Genomic DNA, 22,691 nt, shown 5'->3' with positions numbered 1-22,691 from the left:
GTTCCACTTTTGTCCGCTTTTGACTTGCAGCGCTATGTGTAGCTGTTCCTGATAAACATTTTCCTTAAATAATAGGACAAACTAAAAAATGTTGGGTTTGGGCTTGGGCTCATAATGACAGTTTATGGGGCGGATCGGGTCGATTTTTTTTATGGGCCCGATGTAACAGGTACCAACAGGTAAATTTCCATCTAGCATACTGTAGCCATCTTGTTGTTACAAGATAATCTATCTTATTTCCTTCATTTATTTCATAATAGTCATCATGTTTTGGTTCATCTGTGTCAAACATTATTGAAAATACCTACTGTTCTTTGTTGTTCAGTGTAAATCTGTGGACAGACCTTTTGATTAGATTAGAACATGCTAAGCAGAATGGATCTACACAAAGCAACTTGACACTGGCCCTTAACCCAGTGCTTCATGGTTTTATTAATGTTTGCATGCTGACAACACCTTCATGTTTGCTCTAAAAAGTAATGACGCAGCTGAAACAGTTTAGTCCACATTACTCCAAAAAACTCATGACTATCCAGTGGATAATCAATAGTGTTGGGTTATAAGGGCTGCAGTAAAGCATATCAACATTTTTGACATGTAGCTGTTTCATTTTCTTAGCTGTTATTTAAAAAATCTAAATTGTTTATTGTCTCTTGAAAATGTTGATCATAAATTCCTTCAGGGGCAGGCTGAGACTTTTTCCAAGCCAGAAAAAAGTTCTTTCTGATGTTTCTCAAGTCTCTCTCCATTTTTGTGTTGGTAGTAATCTTTCTGTCTCATCCAGAGCTTCTCTTAGAGAGCCTCGTGGCCTCCTGTCAGTTTGTGGAAGAGCTCCTCGTTCAGTGTGTCGTTTTGCTCGCGGCTCCGGGTGGACATGAAGATGTAGCCGCCGATGTACTCGTGCACGATCTTACAGTCCGCTGTCACGCAGCTGAAGGCAATGTTCACGTTTCCATTGAACTCAATGGCAACCTGGAAAGCAAAGAATAGGTTTACTCAAAGTACCAAAGACTTATAGAAATCTACACTGCAGAAAAAGATCAAAATTACAAAACTGAGATTTATTTTTCAAGATTCTAAGGCCTGAAACATACTTCTCAAAAGGTAGTAATGCAAAGACCCAGTCACTGCTCTGCAAACGCATGGTCCTGCTGTGGAAACTCACTATGCATTCTTACGTTACTGCGGGGGTTTAAACACTCAGTAATCAGGGTGGACAAAGAGGACAAATCTTATCGTCAAAATCACACCAGCAGTACCAGACAGCTTGGCTGTTGCTATAGTGTTGCTCAGAGTGTGGCTCACACTTGTATTTTGACACATTTCTAAATGCAACTATGCGCAAAACCCAGCTTGCATAGCTTCAAGTCAAAATGAATGTTATTAAGGGTAGGGTTGCAGCGGTAACCGGTTTCACGGTATACCATGGTATTAAAATGCACGGTTATCATACCGTGTGTGTTTGCTTATTACCGGTAAAAGGCAAGCCAGCGGAGAAACTCACCCGCGCATGCGCAACTCTGCTCCGCTTCAGCTGCTCAGCACACAGCGGTGAGAACAGCAGAAAGTGCATCAGACTAAACAAATCTCCGTCCGCCTAAAAAAAGGCTAAACTAAAATCAGCAGTGTGGGACTATTTCAGAGACCCGCCGAACGCACCCGAGGATGGTTATCCGATTTATAATCAATGTGGCCGTAAAGTCACAGCTAAAGGTGGACATACGTCAAACCTGTTCTCCCATCTCTGAGAACAACACCCCGCTGTGCAGCGCAAAGTATGTGTTTAGTTTATCATTTTAATCTGAACCTAAATAAAACCTCTTTGTAGTCGTGCACAACCCAAAAGCGCTGAGTTATCCGAAATTTGGGCACGTGGGTACAGGCGTGAAGTGCGTGCTACGATGGATTCACGTGTGTCCGTGTAAAGGTCCTGGCCGGACTGGATGTGAAAGACGCCATTCATTTACATGCGTTCATTTTTAAATTCTGACGTGCCTGTTTTTCATATGTTAAAACCAGACTCGCTGTGAAAGCCTTAAAATAGAAATCTCTATTGTGAGGATCATGTCAGAAATAAATCCCCTCTTTCTGCAGTATCTGGTTATATACCAACTCGGCAGTAAAATGGACGTTTACAATAGTTGTTGATCAGACACTGACCCAGGCTCAGTTTATCAGATATAATAATTTAAACTTAAATAATTGTACTGAATATTTTAAATACAGGATCTTTACTTTTTAGAGCACATGTAATGTGTGACACGTGTGTGTGTGTATGTGTGTGTGTGTGTATATATATATATATATATATATATATATATATATATATATATATATATATATTTTTTTTTTTTTATATACACCCTTAATGCCCTTAAGAGTAGTGGGAAAACCTGGTTTCCTTTACCTAATGGTGTACAGCTTATTTTTTTTAAGGAGACATTATCTATATTATTGTTCCAGGTTTCTACAATAAATAGTTAATTGAACAAAAAACCTTTGTTGTAATTTCTTTAAGGGTCAGTTTAATAATATATGTAACAAACTGTGATACCGTGATAACCGTGATACCGCGGTATTTTCTGAGACGGTTATCATACCGTGAAAATCTCATACCGTTGCAACCCTAATTAAGGGTCATCAAAGGAGAGGAGCCCTAATTGTCTCTATTAGGTCTGGCGTTCCAGGTCTCTTTATAGATGGTGGCCAATCATGGTACTGCACATACTCAAAAACAGCACAAGCATGACAAGAACCTGCCTTAAGTATGTTTCAGGTCTTATGAAGTAAGCTTCCATTTGTCCAGATCAAAATGGCTGATTTACAGCCAGGCATAAGCAACACACCTGTTTAATGTCCCAGTTGACGTTCCACTGTCTCATTGTGTTGTACCTCCATGTCTTCACAACATCTTCTACACTCAGGTCAATGCGGATTAAGCGGTTGTTGGCAATGCCCAGCACCTCATCCTTACGGCATCCTTTAAATCTGGTTACAAAGAGAGAGAGAGACAATGAATGTTAATATACTTAAAATGTACATAGGTTAATGAGTTTTCTTATAAAGCAGTATGAAATAAATTGTACAGAGTATTTAAACTTGAACTGTCTTTAGTTTTTAGGGTGTTTTCACATCTTTAGTTAGTTTACTCTGGTTCAAATCAGTTAAAGATATCCTCTTGGTTTGGTTTCTTTTCCCACAGGGGGAAAAAATCAAGTGCACCAAAAAAGGTGTCACTGTGGATTAAATCAAGGTTAAATCGTGGTTTTACCAAAAACGAACCACTCCAGAATTCATTTGAGACGGGACCAAGACCACCAACTTTCAAGTACAGTGGCAAATGAGGTACCCAAGAATCATGTACTTGACTAAAGGTAAAATATTACTCCAGTAAAAGCAGAAGTCCTCTACTTGAGCAAAAGTACGATAGTATTTGACTACTTTTTACTTTTTGCAAGTAAAAGTACCACGATTTGTATTGCTCTAATGTCTTATAGATGTTTTTGCACCAAGACTTGTTGATGAGTTGCGTAATTAACTAATTGTAGATCTTTAATAGAATGTCTGGTTGACATTCTGGTAAGAATTGGGCTTGAAAAGAGCTACATTTTGTGGAGGGTTTTAAACTCGAGACTTGAAATTCTAATGACAGCGAGAACAGGACCACACACCAAATAACCCAAAGTCTAAACCCGTCTAAACAGTCATAGTCTCAGGTGTGTTTTAGCAATATTGGCCAAATCTGTGTGCTAAAGGCTATATTGAAAAGTGTGGACATCATAAGCTCTGAAGTGAACTTACCTCACAACAAAATAGGAAAGGCCAAAGTCAGGCAGAGCTTGCCATATCTGGAGGAACTTCAGGATGGCCTCTGTTAGCGAAAGCTGTGCCACATTCTGGTGGGCCTCTAGAATGCGAGGGGTCAGCTGGGGGAGAATGAAAGAGAGTAATTAAGCGACCGTGTTCAAACCCTATCAGATATAAAATAAATCATATATATTGATTAACATGAGGTATTGCTGTTACCTGTTTGGGCTTGTACTTCTTCTGGTAGCGAGGGGAGACGAGGCTGTGTGTGTTGATGCTCTCATCACTTTGGACTGTCTTATTGCCTGGAGTGGTTTTCTGCATGGCCAGGAAGGACTGAATACTCTGGACCTCGCTGGAGTAAGAGGCATCAGCCAGGGTCTTTCCTTTAGAGGCCAGGCGGCTTGCAGCCATCCATTTGCTGTACTGCTGCTCCTGCACAGATTTACAGAAGAGAAAAATGGCCTTAATATATTCTTGTATGATAAGCAAAGCGGCCTTAACTGGGTTCCATTCAGTGGCATGTAAGCATATGTTGTGAGGTGTTATCTTGTGAGTGAAGACACTGGCCAGCAGGTCTGAACAAGGACTAATAGTGGGTGGCAGATGAGACATTCCATTTTCTCCAAAGTTATAACAGAACAGAGGCGTGCAGACGTAGACATAGACCAACTCTGCCCTTTATCAACCAAAGTGCCCTTTTGAAACTTCGTTTTTTTTTTTTTTTTTTTTTAAATATTATTATTATTAAGATTTTACTGAGGCCGGTTTGAAATGATCTTTTGAAAACCTGAGCGAATAAAAACGAGTGAAAACAGAATGCCCTGAAATCAGCTTGCACACACCCGACCTCTCTCTTCCTCTGTCACGCTTGGTCGCGTGCAAGGTACACTAGATGCGCTGCAGCAGCAGTTCAGTTCAGCGAGTCTTCAGCACAGCACGCACAGCAACAGATAGGCTTCTTCTCCCCCCGTGTCCCACCAGCCAGGCAATACACACATCAAGTAAAATACCGTTTGCCCTCTTAGCCCAACGTGAAATTATTTATTGTGCAGTAAAATGTCTCATTCAGCACCAAACTACTAAGCATCTTTAGCCAACTGGTCACCAGATAAACTAGCCGCTCTAGCCGAAATCAATGATAAATAATGTTCTTTTATAATTAAGTGTTCTACGTGCGCTAAAAAGTGCCCTTTTGTCCCCCCTGAGCACTTGCCCCCCAAAATATCTGTGCACGCCACTGTAACAGAATGTGACAAGGCTTTACTACCCACAGTGGACAGTATAATGGGTGGTATTGATTGTGTCCAGCAACATCTGGCAAGAATTGTAGAAGCAAACAGACAAATGACATTGATGCCGTTGAATGCAGGGAGGCCCCACACATATCCCACAGATCACTGCATTGTTCTTTAGCTCTTTGGGTTGCCTAATGTGAGCATCATTGGTTCATAATTCCCACAAACTTCGAATTTCATTTGAATAATCTGGAAAGCAAGTTTTGATAAGAATAACAAGAATAAAACAGGGCATATCAGAACGAGTTGAATGAGTCCGACACTAAAGCTCCTGTTTCCTTAACCTTAATAGCAAGACTGTGCCTTGGTGGTTCTTGTGTTGTTCCTGAATAGTTTCCTCTCACTTTTCCTCTGAGGCAATCCCCTTTGTTGGAGCTATTTATGTTTCTTTAAAATATTTGTTCATTTTGACACTTTCCACTTGGGGGCGCTGCCAAGGTTTATAGGTTAATGTATGGTAGAGTTGGGGAAAGAGCTTGGGGAGGAAGTCAACAGTATTTAAGGGTGTACTCACACTAGGCAATCCGAACCGTGCCCGGGCACGGTTACCTCCCAAAGCACGGTTCGTTTGGCTAGTGTGATCGCTCCGGTACAGATGCAGTGTGAGCGCAAACCGTGCCCGGGCACGGATCAAGATGACGTCAGTGATGCGACGCTACTGTAAACGGAGGACGTTTTATACACAATTCTGCATATAATATTTTTGAAAAGGGTTCTAAAGAGCACCATAATGGTTAGTGTTACCCATAATAAATTAGGACTACTATCTACAAGTCCTAAACAACAAACACATTTTATTATTACTTGAGTTTTATGTTTCGCTCCTTTGGTCACTATTTATGTATATAGCAAGTACGTCTCTTACCTTACTGATAAACGTGAATTGTAGTCCGCGAGTAAAGCTGCAAATTTCTCCCTGGACGTCTGCTGCTTGTGTAAAAACCTTCTTACACGTGCAGCACGATTAGCAGTAAATCGTTGTGTTGCACAATCAATGAATCTCTGGTTCAGTTGCGTATTTGCACGCCCAAAACGACTCCAGAGAAACAAAAACAACAGTACAATCCTGAACTCCATTGTTTTGCGCACGCATACTGTTCTTCAAAACAAAAGTCACCTGTTGACGAAAGCGTGCTCGGGCACGGATCGTTTAGCGCAGTGTGAGTGCAGGCCTGCGGGGGAGTGGGGAGGGGGCCGAACCGTGCTCCGGCACGATTCAACCAAAACGGGCCTAGTGTGAGTACACCCTTAAACACAGGGTGAATACTATTGGTGTGTGTAAAGCGGGACATTTAAAGATCTTGAACGCTGGAACTACTGCTGCAATATGTACTGCTGATGTAAGACCAATAAATGGATTGGTATATCCAACGTTTTAAAGGTATGAACTTTTTTATAATACCCGTTACAGCGAGTCAAAGCTGCTATCACCAGCTCTTCTTCTAATTGTGGTGGCTTAGGTTATTTTAGTTCGTTTTGTTTAAAAGGTCACTACACCCTTTACAGACCTGTACTGAGCATTTTGGACCCTCCCATTGTACTGTGTGTTGGTCAATCAAAATTGTTAGTACTGTCAAAAAGGCCTGCAACGGTTAGTCAGCGTAATCGGCAACGTCGACTATAAAAAATTGTAGATGCAGAATTTTATTGTCGACGCGTTGTTAATGTGTGATGAAGAGAGAGAGAGAGAGAGAGAGAGAGAGAGAGAGAGAGAAAGAGAGAAGGAGAAAGCAAAGACCAGAGAGAAAAGGACAGGAGAGGAAGACACACACACAAATAGTGAAAGAAAGATTAGTTGACCAATGATGTTTTAGTCAGGGTGGGACTTGCAGTGTGTGAAAGAGCAGGAGAGAGAGCAGTAGAGACGCACATACAGTGTAATAGCAGCACTGTGTCCATTAACCACAAACACACACATTTAATTCCACAATACTCTACAGTCAGTCTTTACTAGTTCTGTACAGTTTAAACACTGATTTCTATATTACCCGTGGTGAGATAAATAACTGCAGAGAGCTGCTAAGTTCTCACTAACATTAGTTAGTTCTCACTAACATTAGTTAAACCAACGTTAGCTGGCTGCTAAGTGTTAAGAAGTTACTGTACTCTGTCCACTCCTTTAAAATTAAGTTATAGGTTATAATAACTACAGACTTTAATAAAAAAGCTTTATTCTCTTAGACAAACAATCATGTCAGGGAGGTATCTCCTTGGGGAAAAAGTAGGACAAAAAAGTAAAAAATATGTATTATACATAAAGTATCCTATAATTCCCCGAAAATAACATCCAGTCTTTGTGAATGTTTCCTGTAATATACTTTGTAATTTTAGTTCAATATAGGAATATAGGTACATCAAACTATCAAAATATACTGCAAAATTGGTCTTGGATCCTAAATATGTAGCTGTTCTCACCAGTAGGAAGTACAAATGGAGGGCATGACAAAAAAAGAATTGTCACCTACTAAAATAAGTCATTGGTTGCAGCCCTACAGTCAAACAAACCATTTTTATATAGGCACAAAAAGCTGCCAGCTGAAGTCAGTCAGTATTTTAACAGCAAGTTAAGAGGCCTTGACTTTCATAATGGCACTCACATTGTCACAGCGCAGGTAGACCTCGTTCATGCCCTCAGGTTCAGGAATCAGCAGCCGGATACAAAACTTCTGGGCAGCCACACTCACATCAGGAGCCACCTCACAGCCTGAGGATAAAGCCATGAAATAAGCACGGGCACATGCACATACAGTTTACGGTAAGTCTTGGTTCAATATTGTTACTAAATGAGTGTCTGGGATTGTGTGTGTTCTGTTTTATGATGTTTGGGTTTAAATACCTACATTAACATTTACTGTACAACCATACCTTTGAGGTTCATCTGCTGTATGGGCTCCTTGCAGCTTTCTTCTTTACTCTTATAGTAGGAAATGGACGTGTCCTTGAAGGTGAACCAGAACTGCTTGTATTTCTTCAGTGTTTGTTTTTTTGGCCTGTGGAGATATGAGTATGGTTTCACAGACTGCAACAAGTGCACTCCATTTATTATATACCTTAGACTTTGTGAGTGTGTGTGTCAAAGACTGTATATAGCATGGACACCTTCTATTTATAGAAATGAAGACCAAAAATTGTCCACCACGTTGTCAAATTGGCAACCAGATTCTGTGCAATTGAGACAAGAGGCAGAGCCAAGAACGCCTATCCATTCAATAGACCTGCCCTCTTATTCCAGAACAAGCATCTCTGACCATCTTCATTTAGTTTACAGCATTAAGCAGATTTTTCCACTGGATTTCCAGTTTGTCCAGTAACAAGAAAAGTACAGCTTAAGATTTTTATTACGAAACAATTAACATTTTCATCAAATTATCCTTTTGGGAGAGCACTTGCTGCCACTGCACACAAATACTACTGAAAGAACTTGAGACGTTTTGCTTCAGCCAAGTCTGTCAATTACTTAATTTCTAACTGTAACACCAACTTGTTATGATACGGCAGGAAAAAAAGAGAAGGGTAGGTACTGCAACTAGACATTAGAGGCCTTAGACATTGCACTGTCCATGCTGAAATACAGTCATCAGTGTGTGTGTGTGTGTGTGTGTGTGTGTGTATGAGTGTGCATCTTCTAGTACAGTACCTGAAAAGCTTCAGATAGTCATGCAGCTCTGGCGCTGTCATTGTTTCCTGCAGCAAAAATACAAGAACATTAAATGACAAACGTTAAAACTGACCTACTTTTGTGCCAAACACCTGCACATAGGCACCTGAACAATTGAGTAAGTGTTACACATGCACACCCCTACCTTTGCTAAACCTTTATTTGCAATGTAGCCAAGTATTGACAGTAGAAAGGGATTACAAGAGAAAAATATATATGTTTAAGCACCTAAAATTAGTATAGGTTAATAAACAAATAAAACAATAAACAATATAGTATAAAAAATAACAAATTATTATTTCATTAGTAAGAAAACAATTAAAAATAAAGTATTTAGTCAAAATAACACAAATAAAACCACAGACTAAACATTTAAAATAGAATAAGTAAAAATATCAAGAGTCAAGTGTTAATTAAATGGAAATGTTTAATATGTCTTTAAAACAAGATTGTAAACAACAAACTAAATACTACAAATTAAATACTAAATAAAAAAGAAACATAAATAAAACTTAAGAATTTCAAATGACAAAAAAGAATAAAATAATAATCATAATAAAGACATATTTTCAGGGGTTAACAAGTACACAATTAGCTATATATTTACCACTGTAAATATAGTGCTTAAAGTATATTTTTCAAAAATGTTAAACATGTGACTAAAATAGGCAAGATTTTATGCAAGTAACTTACAATTAACTCATTAAACTATATAAACTTAATTTTACAGTGTGTTAAGTCACAGTCTACACTACTTTAGAAGAATAATTAATGAATTACATCAATATTTAATTCTTGATACTTTTTTCTACCACTGCTTACAGCTGTAACTGCATTGCTTTGCTCAGTGTGTAAAATCACAGTATAAACTCAGTGTATTTATTTATACACACCAGCATCTCCTCAGCACTGGTCTCTGCCTCCATCTTGACCTCCAGACACTGCAGGGCGGAGTCCAGGTCGTCCATGGCTGGACAGGAAGCCACCAGTTGCTCTGTTGTGGAGACCTTTCCGATGTGGTACTAGAAGAATGTTTGGGTATTTCATTATAATTACATACTAAACTGAAATCACTGGAAGCTGTAGGTATTCTTATATTGTATACCAATGAGCCAAAACATTATGACTACCCACAGATGAAGTTAATGGCATAGATCTATGTCAAGATTTAGGATATATATATTATATGGAGAAATGTTTTTGGATGCCTAAATTTTTCAACATGCATACTGCAGTAATGCTGGATGACCGTTTGCATAGTACTGTATTTACCTGCAGGGCAGCGAAGAGCATCATCTCCTCTTCTGTGCAGTCGATCTCCTCTAGCAGGATGGCCCATTTGGCCTGCTCATATAACTGGGTCAAACGCACAGCATCAAACTGCACACACAGATACAGATACAGAATTAGGAGCACTATATACAGAACAAACTCAAGAGAGAAAAAATAACTGTTTTTTTTTTTCTTAGCTGTGGTGTAAAATTGCATCATTACAAAGGCCCACCCCTACTTTGAATTTTTGCATGACCATGTTTTACCATCAGCTCACAATACAGGAAAGCCAATCAAAATAAAGGACATTTACATTGTTTCTTCCAAAATCAAAGGTACTGAAAAATACTCTTCTGTGTGCTTTTCTTGGAATTGCTTTTGTCTGTGGCCTAGGGAATGCACTCTTCAAGCCCACGCCTGGAACTGAGCATAGTTCCAATAGGTTCGTGTTTACCAGCTTCATAGATTCCTATTCTATAATTAATGCCGACCTTACACCAAAAGATTTTTAAGTGATTTCACTGTTGTGGACAAATTTCCAGAGTCAGGATAAAATCATGAGAGTCTTGCTAGAGTCAAGTTGCGGTCGCGTCATCTCGATCGTTTCAGTGTAAGGTGGTTAAGATTGAAGGTTTAAGTCAGTCTTTTTCTTGTCCTCTTTCAGATAAAAACAATCGTGTTTAGTATTATCATAAGTCTTGAGACTTGGCTCACGCAAATTGTGACATGAACAATGATAACAACCAATAGGAGAGCTACAGGAAGCCGCAAGGCTGAATGCTTAAATCGCTTTTGCACTTTTCAGCAGAGGAAACTGACCGTTTAAACTATGAAAGTGTGCAAGTCTGCATTATTTACAGAAACAGCATGTTATTGCTGTTATTTTAATGTGTATTCTGTTTTTTGTTGATGTAAAAGTTGGGTTTGTGAGCTGTTTTACATCCATGCATGAGTGTAACGAGTGTACGCGCACGCTATGCACCCCGGTGTAACTAAGATATGAATGTCTGACAGTTGACTGCGGCCAGGGTTCAAATCAGTCAGCGGAGCACCTGTATTTTCTGCCACCAAGATAGCAATATGCCACATATATACCTGAAAACGCATCACTTCCAGACTACCACGCACATTGGCATAATTAAATGGCACAAGGCGCGAAAATAGACTGTTAATCTGGTGTACTATAACAATGGGCCCCTTGTGTGTATCAGGGTTAATATTGTTACAGTGCCTATTAAAACTGATATTTGTAAATAACCTCTCATCTAACCTCTAATCAGGCAGCCCTGTATTGTTTGTCTTTAAAAAAGTGGCCTCTTTGCTTCAGTGTGACAGTCTGGGGCTAATTAGCTTGAGGCCAAATATGACATCACAAAAAAACAAGATGTTAAAATGTGTTGTATTGCAGTATATATTTTATATGTAGGCAGATGAGAACTTTTCATGAAAAAATTTGAATTGCCAAGCTCTTTCGTTTAAAAAAAAGCTAAACAAATGTATTCCTGCATGATAAAAGCTCTTTAAAATGCAGAAGGCTTTCTTTGTCAAATTACCTGAGGTGCGAGGTCGTGGAAGCTGTAGTATTTGAAGCGCAAAATTAGTTTATCGCCTTCTTTCACTCCCTGCTGCAGAAGAGAACGGGAGGAGTCGAGCCATCTGAGGACAGAGGAACAACATAAGCACAGAACAGTCATTAATAACATTTTTTAAGAGGCTCAGCAAAATGCTAGTACATCTCAAAAAATAGAATATCTTTGAAAAGTTACTCCAAACCATCACTGATAATCAGTAAATTTTGCATTTAATTTGGAAATCAAAGGAGCAGAGTCTGGAGGAAGAGTAGAGAGACACAGTGTCCAAGCTGCTTGAGGTCTAGTGTGAAGTTTCCATAATCAGTGATGGTTTGGAGAGTCATGTCATCTGCTGGTGTTGATCCACTGTTTTATATAAAGTCCAAAGTCAGTACAGTATTTTCACAGAAAATCTTACAGCACTTCATGCTTCCCTCTGCTGACAACTTTTATGGAGATGCGGATTTCATTTTCCAGCAGGACTTGACACACTGCCCACACTGCCAGAAGTACCAATTGGTCTATATAATACTCTGATATAAGACACTGATTTTCACATCTGTATAATATACGAGTTTCACTTTTTGTACTGAATTACTGAAACAAAGTATATGACTTTTTTTTTTTTTTTGAGATGCACTAGTATCAGAACACAAATGCATACAATTTATTGTGACATAGAAAAGTGATAAAATATACTAATTTTGCTCTAAAAAGCTTAAGCTTTTGCTAACCTGCCGTTTACTTGTGCTTTGTCCACCTTGCTGGTCGGCCGGTACATTTTAGTAATGGTCTCAGGGGGCGGGGCTGGCTGGCTGACTGACAGCATCTTGTACACAGACTCCATCTCAGGTGACTCAGCGAAGAATGCAGGCATGCCATTGGCCAGCTTGATGATAGAACCTGGAACCAGACATATGAAATTTGTAATTGTATGAACACAGTATTTAATGAAAAACACATTCAACATTCACTTAAGCAGAAGTGTCACTGTCGGAACAAAATCATGCTCTTTAGAGGAAATTGCACCGAACTGATACACTTTTCACCTCACTTTTTTTTTTTTTTTTTTCCTTTTGCCTTTCCATAATAAACCTTCTTTTCATGTCACACCAACACCTTCAACCAATCCAGAGACATTTCCCATTTTTTCAGTTCACCTGGTTCCAATCATGCCTCGCTTTGCAAAGTATTGCCAACATCGTTGCATACTGAACGTTCTCTCGTGTCTGTATATCTTGTGGATGACCTTTGCTGTGTCTTTTGCTTTCTCTTTTTTGGATTTCCTCTTTGTTATTTTCAGTCTGGTTGTTTCCTTTATGGTTATGGCTTGTGCTTGGTTTCTGGTTTGGTTTTGTTCAGGTCTGTGTTGGTTGGCTTGCTTTTGTAACCCATGTGCACCATTGTTACTCACTCACTTCTTTTCACTGAATCTAATTCACGATTTCACATCCTCCAATTTCTGATACATTCCTCATTCAAACATTACAACAATGTAAAGCATCAATGCACACAGCAAAATACAGTTTATAAAACATGCAAATTTCCTTTTCATATATACTTTTTTAATAGTAGTTTTTTTTTTTCATGTTACTTGTTACTTGTGATGTTAATGTTGTATGTCAGAGCTACAACTAGATAAGCAGTATTTAATTGACTGTGAAATAATGATGCAGAATAATGGGTTTGCTTTAGTTTAGTAGAAAACATTACATATTACAATAAGTATAAAGATAGAGCTCTGGAAAAAATAAGAGACCACTTCAGTTTCTGAATCAGTTTCTCTGATTTTGGTATGTATAGGTATATGTTTGAATAAAATGAACATTGTTGTTTTATTCTAAAAACTACAGACAACACTTCTTGTCATTTAGAGCATTTACTTGCAGAAAATGAGAAATGGCTGAAATAGCAAAAAATACCTTAAATAATGCAAACACGCTCATATTTATAAAGTTTTAAGAGTTTATAAATCAGTATTTGGTTTTTATTCACAGTTTTCATGCATCTTGGCATGTTCTCCTCCACCAGTCTTACACACTGCTTTTGGATAACTTTATGCCACTCCTGGTGCTAAAATTCAAGCAGTTTGGTTTGATGACTTGTGATCATCCATCTTGCTCTTGATTATATTTCAGAGGTTGTCAATTTGGTAAAATCAAAGAAACACATAATTTTTAAGTGGTTTCTTATTTTTTCCAGAGCTGTAATAGAGTAGAGTACAAGAACGTAGAGCACTAAGCATTTCCGTCCATGCAGACAAGCTCTGACTGCAGTGTTGAGAATGTTTGCGCAGGCCAACAATTGTGAACACATTGTGACACTGATATTATAGCAGCATAGCAATGTGTGTTGTGTTGGTGTGAATGTATCAGCAGCTTTACTAGATTTAGAGCATGCTTTGTGTCGGTGCTGAGCTGAGAACAGTTAGAACGCCAAAAATATCCAGGCGAAAGCGTCTGTGTGGTCAGAAACGGATCAAAGATACACACCTACAACATGATGACACCTACAGACCTGCATCTACAGATGCAAACCGTAGAGGTGGGGGGTTTTAGATAAACTTAACCAATTTATGAGCTCCGCCTGCACAACAGAATGTCCGAAATGTTGCAGACACCACCAGCTTGTCTAATGGTTCTTCTGAAATTGTGGGTATTAACATTGGGGTTTGTGTCGACTTTGAGGCAGTCTAGAACAGCCTCTACTCTTCTGAGAAAGATTTACAATAAATGTTGGGTCATTGCTGTGAGGATCTGATTGCACTCAGTCACAAGAGCATTAGTTAGGTCAAGTACTCAATACACATGTTGGATGATTAGTTCTGGATAACAGAACGCCAGTGGGCTTCATATGGCTTTACCAAATGGTTGATATTGGGCACAATGGGCGCCTTAGGCTCTAGTACAGCTACACGAGACCAAATCTTTCCATTGGCTGAGCTTAGATTGTACTGATGGTGTGTGCGCAGTTAAACTGCTACCCTAGTTAAAATAGTACATAGAAATAAATTGGGTGTTAATATATATAGATTTAAACCCAGCTATAACAATGAGGAGGTGAAAAAAGTAAAATGTTGCACACCTGCAGTGAATACTGTACTCTACAAGACATTAAATGTGCACCACTATGCTTTGCTTTGGATCATTATATCTATATTTATTGTCCAATATTGATTTCTCTGTGTAAGGTAGATTCCATGCTTTAAAGAATAGCGTAGGGACGCGAGTCTGAGTTACCCACTGAGGCTCATGGGATCGACCACGCTACTCACGTAAAATGTGGGTTTTTGAAGCGGTTGTAATATATGTGGCCAGTGGCTGTCTAAGTTGGTTTGTGGTCACCATGGCTGAGGTACATGGACTGGTAAATAAGAGCGGGGTTTAATATGGGTGGATTATTCTTGCTTTGGGTCTTTTGTTTTGTATTATGCACCTGTTTTGAGAGCCATTTGGCCACATTAAACGTGTATTACTGAGTGAATAAACCAGTGTTAAATATTGTTCCAAATTTCTGTGTTAATTTTGAACACTGTTTAGACAAGAGTTTAATTTTAACACTATCTAACTTTAACAATATTACTTTTTGATCTTACTAAATCTTATATGTATGTATGTAATAAAACTAAACTCTGTAGGTCAGGGGTCGGGACAATAATAAAAAAAAATGCTTCTCTGGGGAGCTTTTATTTACATTCCTCCCCGTCTCTCTGTCGTGCTCATCGTGACTTTAGTTTCCACCCGTTCTCGTTTTTCTGCCCGTTCTTGGGCTCCTTATCTCCTTATAAGGGCTTTTATAGTCAGCAGTGTCCTAATTCACTAACCAGGGCAGCGGTAGTGTGTTGGACCGCGACCCTGACGACAAAAGTTCGATCCAATGTGAGGAGTGGTGTGTTTTGTTTTTTCCTTTCTTATTGTGCTTATCTGATTTAAGATCAACTGCAATTGGGTTCAACAACCCTCTGGGCTGGAGAACTACTAGTCTGTAGCACTCCATCCCATTACACTTCATTTTCCAAAACTATTTTTTTTGTGACCCACCGCCACTTGATGACTTGGAAAATATCTGGTCAAACCTAGTTGCCGACCCCTGCTATAGGTGTTATGTTAACACTTCCAATCAGACCTGTTTGTGTATACCTGTTCAGTGTATGTCTCACTTTGCAAATTATTGCCAACTTTATCTGTTGCAAACTGAGCATTACCTTGTGTTTGTCTATACTGTATATGATCTTTGCTTTTTCTTTTCTTTTTTTTTATTTGATTTTCTGTGTCTGAAGGTTTGATACTGTTTATAGAGTAGCTTTACCATCAACACATTTTGAGTGTTACCTATTATAATTTGAAATGGAGTACTTTTTTATTGTAGGTGTTAAACTAACACTTTCTATTCTCTAGAATTCACTATTTATCAGAGGTGTCTGGATCAAACAGTATATGAGTGGTGGTGGGATTGTGGTCAAAATTACTCAACAGAAACCTCCCAACTTGCCCTTTATAGAAAAGAGTGTACCTGTAGGTAGGGGTGCAGAAGTGATGTCATACACCTCCTCCTCGTCGCCCTTCTGCTTCTTTTTCTTCTTTTCTTCTACTGGTCTAAGAAGTGAGAGCTCTTCTGGGTGACGGATATCTGAGAAAGAGAGTAATCAGGGGAAGTTCCCAGCATGAAATTAAAAATGCCCCTTGATCTTTAAATTGTATAGCTTCTGTCCAAAGTGACCCATGGATTACCCATATATATATATATATATATATATATATATATATATATATATATATATATATATATATATTTAACTTATATATATAACTTTAACTTATATATAGGGATACCTTAATGACCTTGCTGTCTCATAAGCCTTAGATGTGCCTTTGAAGCTATTGTGGTGATAAAACGTTATGCTTAGCTGTATGTCACAGCATTACCAAGATACCGGAAGTTTATGGCTAACTTTCAACATTCAGCTGAGTAAACATTAGTTTTTAGAACCAAAATTTAAGCATTAATTCACAAAAAATACCATTAAGTTAATTAGGAGAAGCTGGAAATGCTAAATTGTTCCTTTTCTGCTCAAAAAAGTTATCAGAAATACATTTGTTCCTTTCTACAAATATGTGCTGTGGTGTATATTTTTTGCTCTCCAAACTGTCAGCACTGACACACACATTTATAGGAAATGTAAAGTAGCAAATTTGTGATGCCTTCCTAAAATATCCAGCAAAAGGGAACCTCAGCTAGCAGCATTTTCTACAAACATGTGATTCAGAGACATGACTGGGTACCTTCCTCTGAATATACTGTCTGTGAAGGCAGCATTACTCAACATTACTCTAAACTGGTTAATCTTGGCAGCACAGGTTGTGTCTTTGTTTAAGTTTGATGGTTTAGCTGGTCTACAAGCATGGCCAGTCCGGACAACCAGTGTGACCAAGTTGGTCGACCAACATAATCAACATGAACAAACTGCTCAAATGTCCTGACCAGCAAGACCAAGATGCATCACTTTGACTCATAAGTCATACTGCAGTTTTTCCTTTAACATTAAGGTTTTTTTTTCAGTGTCAGCAGTATTTTCACACTCTTTCCTTCTTCTCTCCAGGATTCTGGAAGTGCTGTTTGTCAGAGTGCTGCTATATAGGGGAGATCAGGGACGATTATGACGCTTTTAGATTTTTCCAATAAATCAAAAGCCATTTACATTGGAATATCTGATTTGCTATATTATAAACTCCAATGTGTCAACTACTGAAATCATGTATTTAAGTGTTTTTCTGAAATATGTACAGTTTGCAAAATTTATTTAAATATAGTCACTCCACTGTTACAACCATCCCAGTGTACAGAGATGGTTTTAATATGTCTTGAATATGCATAATTATCAATCAAATACTTAAAATAAAAAAAATACATTCATGTTATTGTGACAAATGTCTGCCTTAGAAACTAGGAAAGCCAAGAAAGTGTTGCAATCTGGCAGAGACAATCCTGGAAAAACCTTACACTGCAACACTGCAAAACAAAATATTGGCAAAAACTATACAACATATAGGTCAATTGAGACATATGTGCCAAAGGAGTAAGATTTTTTTCTTAGTAAGATTTTGTTTAAAGCTCACCTTCCGCGAAAATCCGATTTTTCCTGTTTTTTGTGGAATACAGTAGGTCTCTCCGAGTTGAATGTGTACACCTGCACATTAAACTGTTTTGCAGCCCCCATCGTCTGCAGGAGCTAAGCAAAGAAATCCCCCCTCCCCCCCTCCGAAAAACGGGTGAATTTTGAATTATCTTTCTGCCTACGTAGGCAGAAACTCACAGACCAGCCCACCTTGGCTCGAGAAACTCCCAGAGGCGGAGCTGAAGCGACGCAACATCACCGCTCATCAGTTAGGAGGTGGGAGGCAGTGAGCGGCAGAGCGGCGGAGGGGCGTCGCAGTGCTCCTAGCCAATCAGAGGAGAGATATTTGCATGCTGTTTGCATGTATGAATATTCATGAGCAAAGCTGGAATCCGGTCATTTTGGACACACCCCTAAAACAGTCCATTAAAAAAGAGCTATACAGAGACACCTGAGCACTTTTTTTTTTACAAAAACGGCTCACATGTCATTCATTCATACTAGAGACCACAACTAGACATTTTAAAAAACGACGGAAGGTGAGCTTTAAATAAATAGCAAGGTCTCAAAACAATAAGTGAAGTAAGACTTACATCAAGCTAAAAATCAATTATTTTATATCATAAATTTTGAAAAAAAAAAAAAATAAAAAAAAAGAATTAGAATAACCTGACCACTTACGTTTTATTCTTATTTTGAGCAAAAATGACCTAAAATAAGGTGAAATGTCTAATTGTCTAAATGTCTGATTAAGATAATTATTCTAAAATAAGCAAGATAATCTCACACTTACAATGCTTAGTAAGATAAAACTTCATATTAGTGAAAAAAGTGACATTTATTTGCCTTGAAATGAGATCATTTTACTTAAGATTTAAGATTTTACGTTTTATGTGGTGTGCTGTGTGAGGCTAAGCATTATCCTGCTAAAAAAAATGCCAGTTGAAAGCCTTGTCATGAGAAGCAGCACATGTGGCCACAGGATGTCCTGCACATATCTCTGATCTGTCAGCCTGTATCACTGCTAGGGGTGATGGTAGCATGGTTCAGTTGATCCTCTTTTGGTCCAGACCGTGGTTCATGGTAGCTTTCTAACGGTATCTATTTTGGATTAGGACCTAACAAGTCCAGAGGTCCAGATTAAACACGGAAGGATGATTCTGACATTCAAAAATCCAAATAAAAGTTACATTTGAAAAACAACTACAGGTTCAATGGCATTTTAAATGGGGTTGTACTCACTAAGGAGCTTGCAGATGCCGATGACTGTGCGGAACACGGGGCTAGAGAAGCAGACTCGAAGCCTGAGGGTGAGCAGGTTGGGCAGGACCAGCCGCAGGGGCTTGTGCTGGGGGGTGAGGTAGAGACGAGCGTCTGCATGAATCCCACATTTATCCAGCGTCCACGCCGGCTTCAGGAGCCACTGCTGCTTCTGCTCCCACCACAGAGCGTGATCAGACCAGTCCTTCTTAATCTCTGCAGCACAGCAAGGAACAACAGGCACATGCTATTACAACTGGTTATAACTTCATTAATATATATTTATTAACATTTATTACATTAAAATACTATCGTCAAACCACTAATGATAGTAACTTTTCCCATTTTCTCCCCAATTTACATGACTAATTACCCAACCCACTCATTAGGACTTCCTCTTTCACTAGTATTGCCCCAACAGAAGGAGGGTGAAGACTAGCACATGCCTCCTCCGATACATGTGAAGTCAGCCACCGCCTCTTTTCAAACTGCTGCTGATGTAGTATTGCCGAGTAGCATCACAGTGTGCTCGGAGGAAAGTGCAGAGACTCAGTTCTGATACATCAGCTTACAGATGCCTTGTGCTGATCAACATCATTCTTTGGAGTGATGAGGGGAAACAGGGCCATCTACCCACCCAGAGAGAGCAAGGCGATTTGTGCTCTCTCAGGGCTCTGGTAGCTGATGGCAAGCTACATGAACAGGATTCGAACCGGCAATCCCATGAACATAGTGGCAGCGCTTGGCCCACCCACTTGGCATAATGTTTAATGTGTGTGCAATACAGTAATTTGTTTTATTTGCATGCAGGTCACAACTGATATGAGCTCTTACCTGTCTTTTCCACGATTTTGAGAATCACTCCTCCGATGTGAAGGTCAGAGGTGACGCTGATTTTAAGGGGTGGAGCCTCTTCCCCCAGTTCTTCTACATTGACAGACAGGTCCCACACTGCCATGCTGAAGAGAGAGAGAGAGAGTGAGTAAAGGACAGAAGATACTTTTACATTAAACTGTTCTCAATGGGTGGCAGATGAATCTACTGTATCTTGACGCCTTTTCTTCTAAAGAAATTCCCTTTTTAACAATATTATTGTCTTATTCTCTCTCTATTTTTTTTCGTTTTCTCACCATCTTGACCTATTTATGTTGGAATCTCAGTTTCTTTGATTTTACCAAACTGAAAACATCTAGAATATAATCAAGAGGGAGATGGATGATCACAAGCCATCAAACCAAAATGAACTGCTTGAATTTTTGCACCAGGTGTGGCATAAAGTTATCCAAAAGCAGTGTAAGACTGGTGGAGGAGAACATACCAAAATGCCACAAACTTGTTTTCTTTGCATTATTTTAGGTCTGAAAGCTCTGCATATTTTTTGTAGTTTATAGAATAAAATAACAATGTTCATTTAACACAAACGTATTACTATAAATAGAAAATCAGAGAAACTGACTCAGAAACTGAAGTGGTCTCTTATTTTTTTTCCAGAGATGTATGTAGGTGCAATATTAAAGTGAAAGGATGAATTCATGGAAAAAATGTACAGTTAAAATCACATTGAAATAGCATTAATCGACAATTGGTGTAAATGACAGGCTGTGTTGATCGAAACCATCATTCTGCATCTATTAACTGCATCTATGATGAACCCATTTTTAAAGTGCGTCAACTAGGTAAAATGTCAGCAATGTCTCACCAAGAAGTACACTACCCAAAATTAGCTCCTGAGAGCCTTTCTATAGGCCAGCAGAGGAAGCATTTTTAATGCTCTCTTGACACAGTGTCTGATCAGACCACATCTTTAATCAGTAACATATATGTTCAACACAAAACTGCATGCCATGTTTAGCAGCAATTCGTGAACATTATTATTTTTGTCAATGAGTATTTGAATAACTACAACCCTGAATAAAAAATGTTGGGATATTAGGGAAATCAGGTCAGGACTGCATGATAACAGTCTGGATTGTCCTTTTCTGCTTTGGAGTCTGTTTTTTGCCAAAAAAAAAAAAAAAGCTCTGGAATATTGATTTGTCTGACCACTATACCCCACCCATCCCAGATGCCTCAGAGCCCAGAAAATTCTACACTGCTTCTGGGCATGGTTAACATAAGACTTCGGTTGTGCATGGTAAAGTTTTAAAAGAGAACTCTGGTGTGAAATGGACTTAGGTTGGACTTGTAGTTGTAGTGAAACACGATAATGAGTACAAACTTTTGTTGAATAGCCCACCTCCATTCATACCCAGCATTCTGAAATTCAGAGCTTGTAGCTGAAGTTCCCAACAGGCTTACAATTGTAACGATAGGGGGATTGGTATCAACTACCTCAAGGTACTTGTACTTGTCTTGTATAATGAATTACCTGTACGCTTTAAAACTCTTAGTGTCTTGTTTTAAATGTCAGGGCCTTCAACATGCTACCAATGAAGTGTGGAGCTTCTTTGAACTTGTTAATGGTGTAAAAATAGTGATTTCTTTGCATGGGCAACCTAATGTCCCTATCACCAGCATTGTAAAAAGTGAGCATCAGCTAAAAGCGCTGTATTTTGGAACACTGGGGGAGAATGAAGGTGGGCTATTTGACCAAAGTTTGTATTTGTTATAACTTGTTTTCACTACACCCCAAGTTAATTTCCATTTTCTTCCAGATTCCTCCTTTCAGTGGCATTTATGAATGTAATCCTGTATTGTAGTGATTGATAAAAGTTGACCAAAGTAATTCCTTGCCCATGTGGTTCTAAGCTATTGTTAAAGAAAGTTCCATGATGCAGTGCCCTTGCCTTTCACACCCTGATTCTTTAATAGCTTAATGATATTATGCAGTGTAGAGGGAAACATATGCAAATCCCTTCATTTTTTTCTTTTCTTTTTTTGTAAGAATCACTTTTTTTCCATATGACAACTCCAGTTATGAGTATAACTTTTAACAAAATGGTAAAATAGCTTTAGGTTACTGAAAGGGTACTGAAAGATTCATTAGCAGCATGACAAAATCATTTCAGACATCATGTGAGACACATTTTACACTTAAATGGTTGCCTAAAAAACATTTTCTACATTTCAAACTAACTTTACCATAAAAATCACGTGTGTATTTCACACATTCACACTAGCATCACCCCTAGGTCCTCAGATCTACCAGCTCAGCTACATAACAGCTAAGTCAACCGAGGGAGCAGGCCACGTCCATGAGGCTGCTGAGACTGAGGCCTAACTCTAACCCTAGTTTCCCGCTCTGCATGACTATAAGCAACACACAAAAACACACAAACACAAAGTCAGAAACACAAAACAGCCTCTCCCCCCTTTTTCTTTTTAACACACTCTCTTTTCTTACCTTGTATATTGTGGTAGTCAAAATTCTTGTTGAACAGACTACGCCCTGAGTCTGTGCCTCTCTCTCTTCGACAGCCAGTGACTCCGCTAACTTCCTCTAGTCAGTCTTTCTCTCTGTATGTTTCACCCCCTTCGCTTGTTTCGCTTGGCCTGTGAAGAGACTGTTCCTTCTTTTTTTTTTAGCTTATTTCTTAAGCGCTTTGACAGCCCTTTGCACACAACAGCTTTCTTTTCCTCTTACTGAGACGCATCCTGTTTTGCTCTATGATCAGAACTGGAACAAACAAACAACAAATAAAAATAGAGTAGGGCCCAATGCCTGATTTCTCACCATGCTAGATAAATGCAAAAGCACACATCAAACCCAC

The 22,691-nt window shown here is 38.9% G+C and overlaps 1 protein-coding gene across 1 annotated transcript; it reads right to left on the bottom strand.

Annotated features, from left to right (window-relative positions):
- Positions 1–392: 392 nt before the first annotated feature.
- Positions 393–22,623, bottom strand: im:7154036 (fermitin family homolog 3). Its single transcript, XM_007253971.4, has 15 exons — positions 22,325–22,623; positions 19,816–19,940; positions 18,964–19,197; positions 16,119–16,235; positions 12,341–12,509; positions 11,589–11,691; positions 10,036–10,143; positions 9,657–9,785; positions 8,743–8,789; positions 7,971–8,095; positions 7,703–7,809; positions 4,027–4,242; positions 3,802–3,926; positions 2,847–2,988; positions 393–972 (listed from the first exon to the last, which is right to left on the bottom strand). Exons 2-15 carry the CDS (start codon positions 19,937–19,939, stop codon positions 793–795), a joined length of 1,926 nt encoding a protein of 641 aa, XP_007254033.1. The 5' UTR covers position 19,940; positions 22,325–22,623; the 3' UTR covers positions 393–792.
- Positions 22,624–22,691: the final 68 nt, after the last annotated feature.

The sequence above is a fragment of the Astyanax mexicanus genome, chromosome 1 (assembly GCF_023375975.1).
Source record: "Astyanax mexicanus isolate ESR-SI-001 chromosome 1, AstMex3_surface, whole genome shotgun sequence".
Lineage (NCBI taxonomy): Eukaryota > Metazoa > Chordata > Actinopteri > Characiformes > Acestrorhamphidae > Astyanax > Astyanax mexicanus.
Note: the sequence above shows the minus strand (reverse complement) of the source record. Positions and strands in the feature narration are given on the sequence as shown.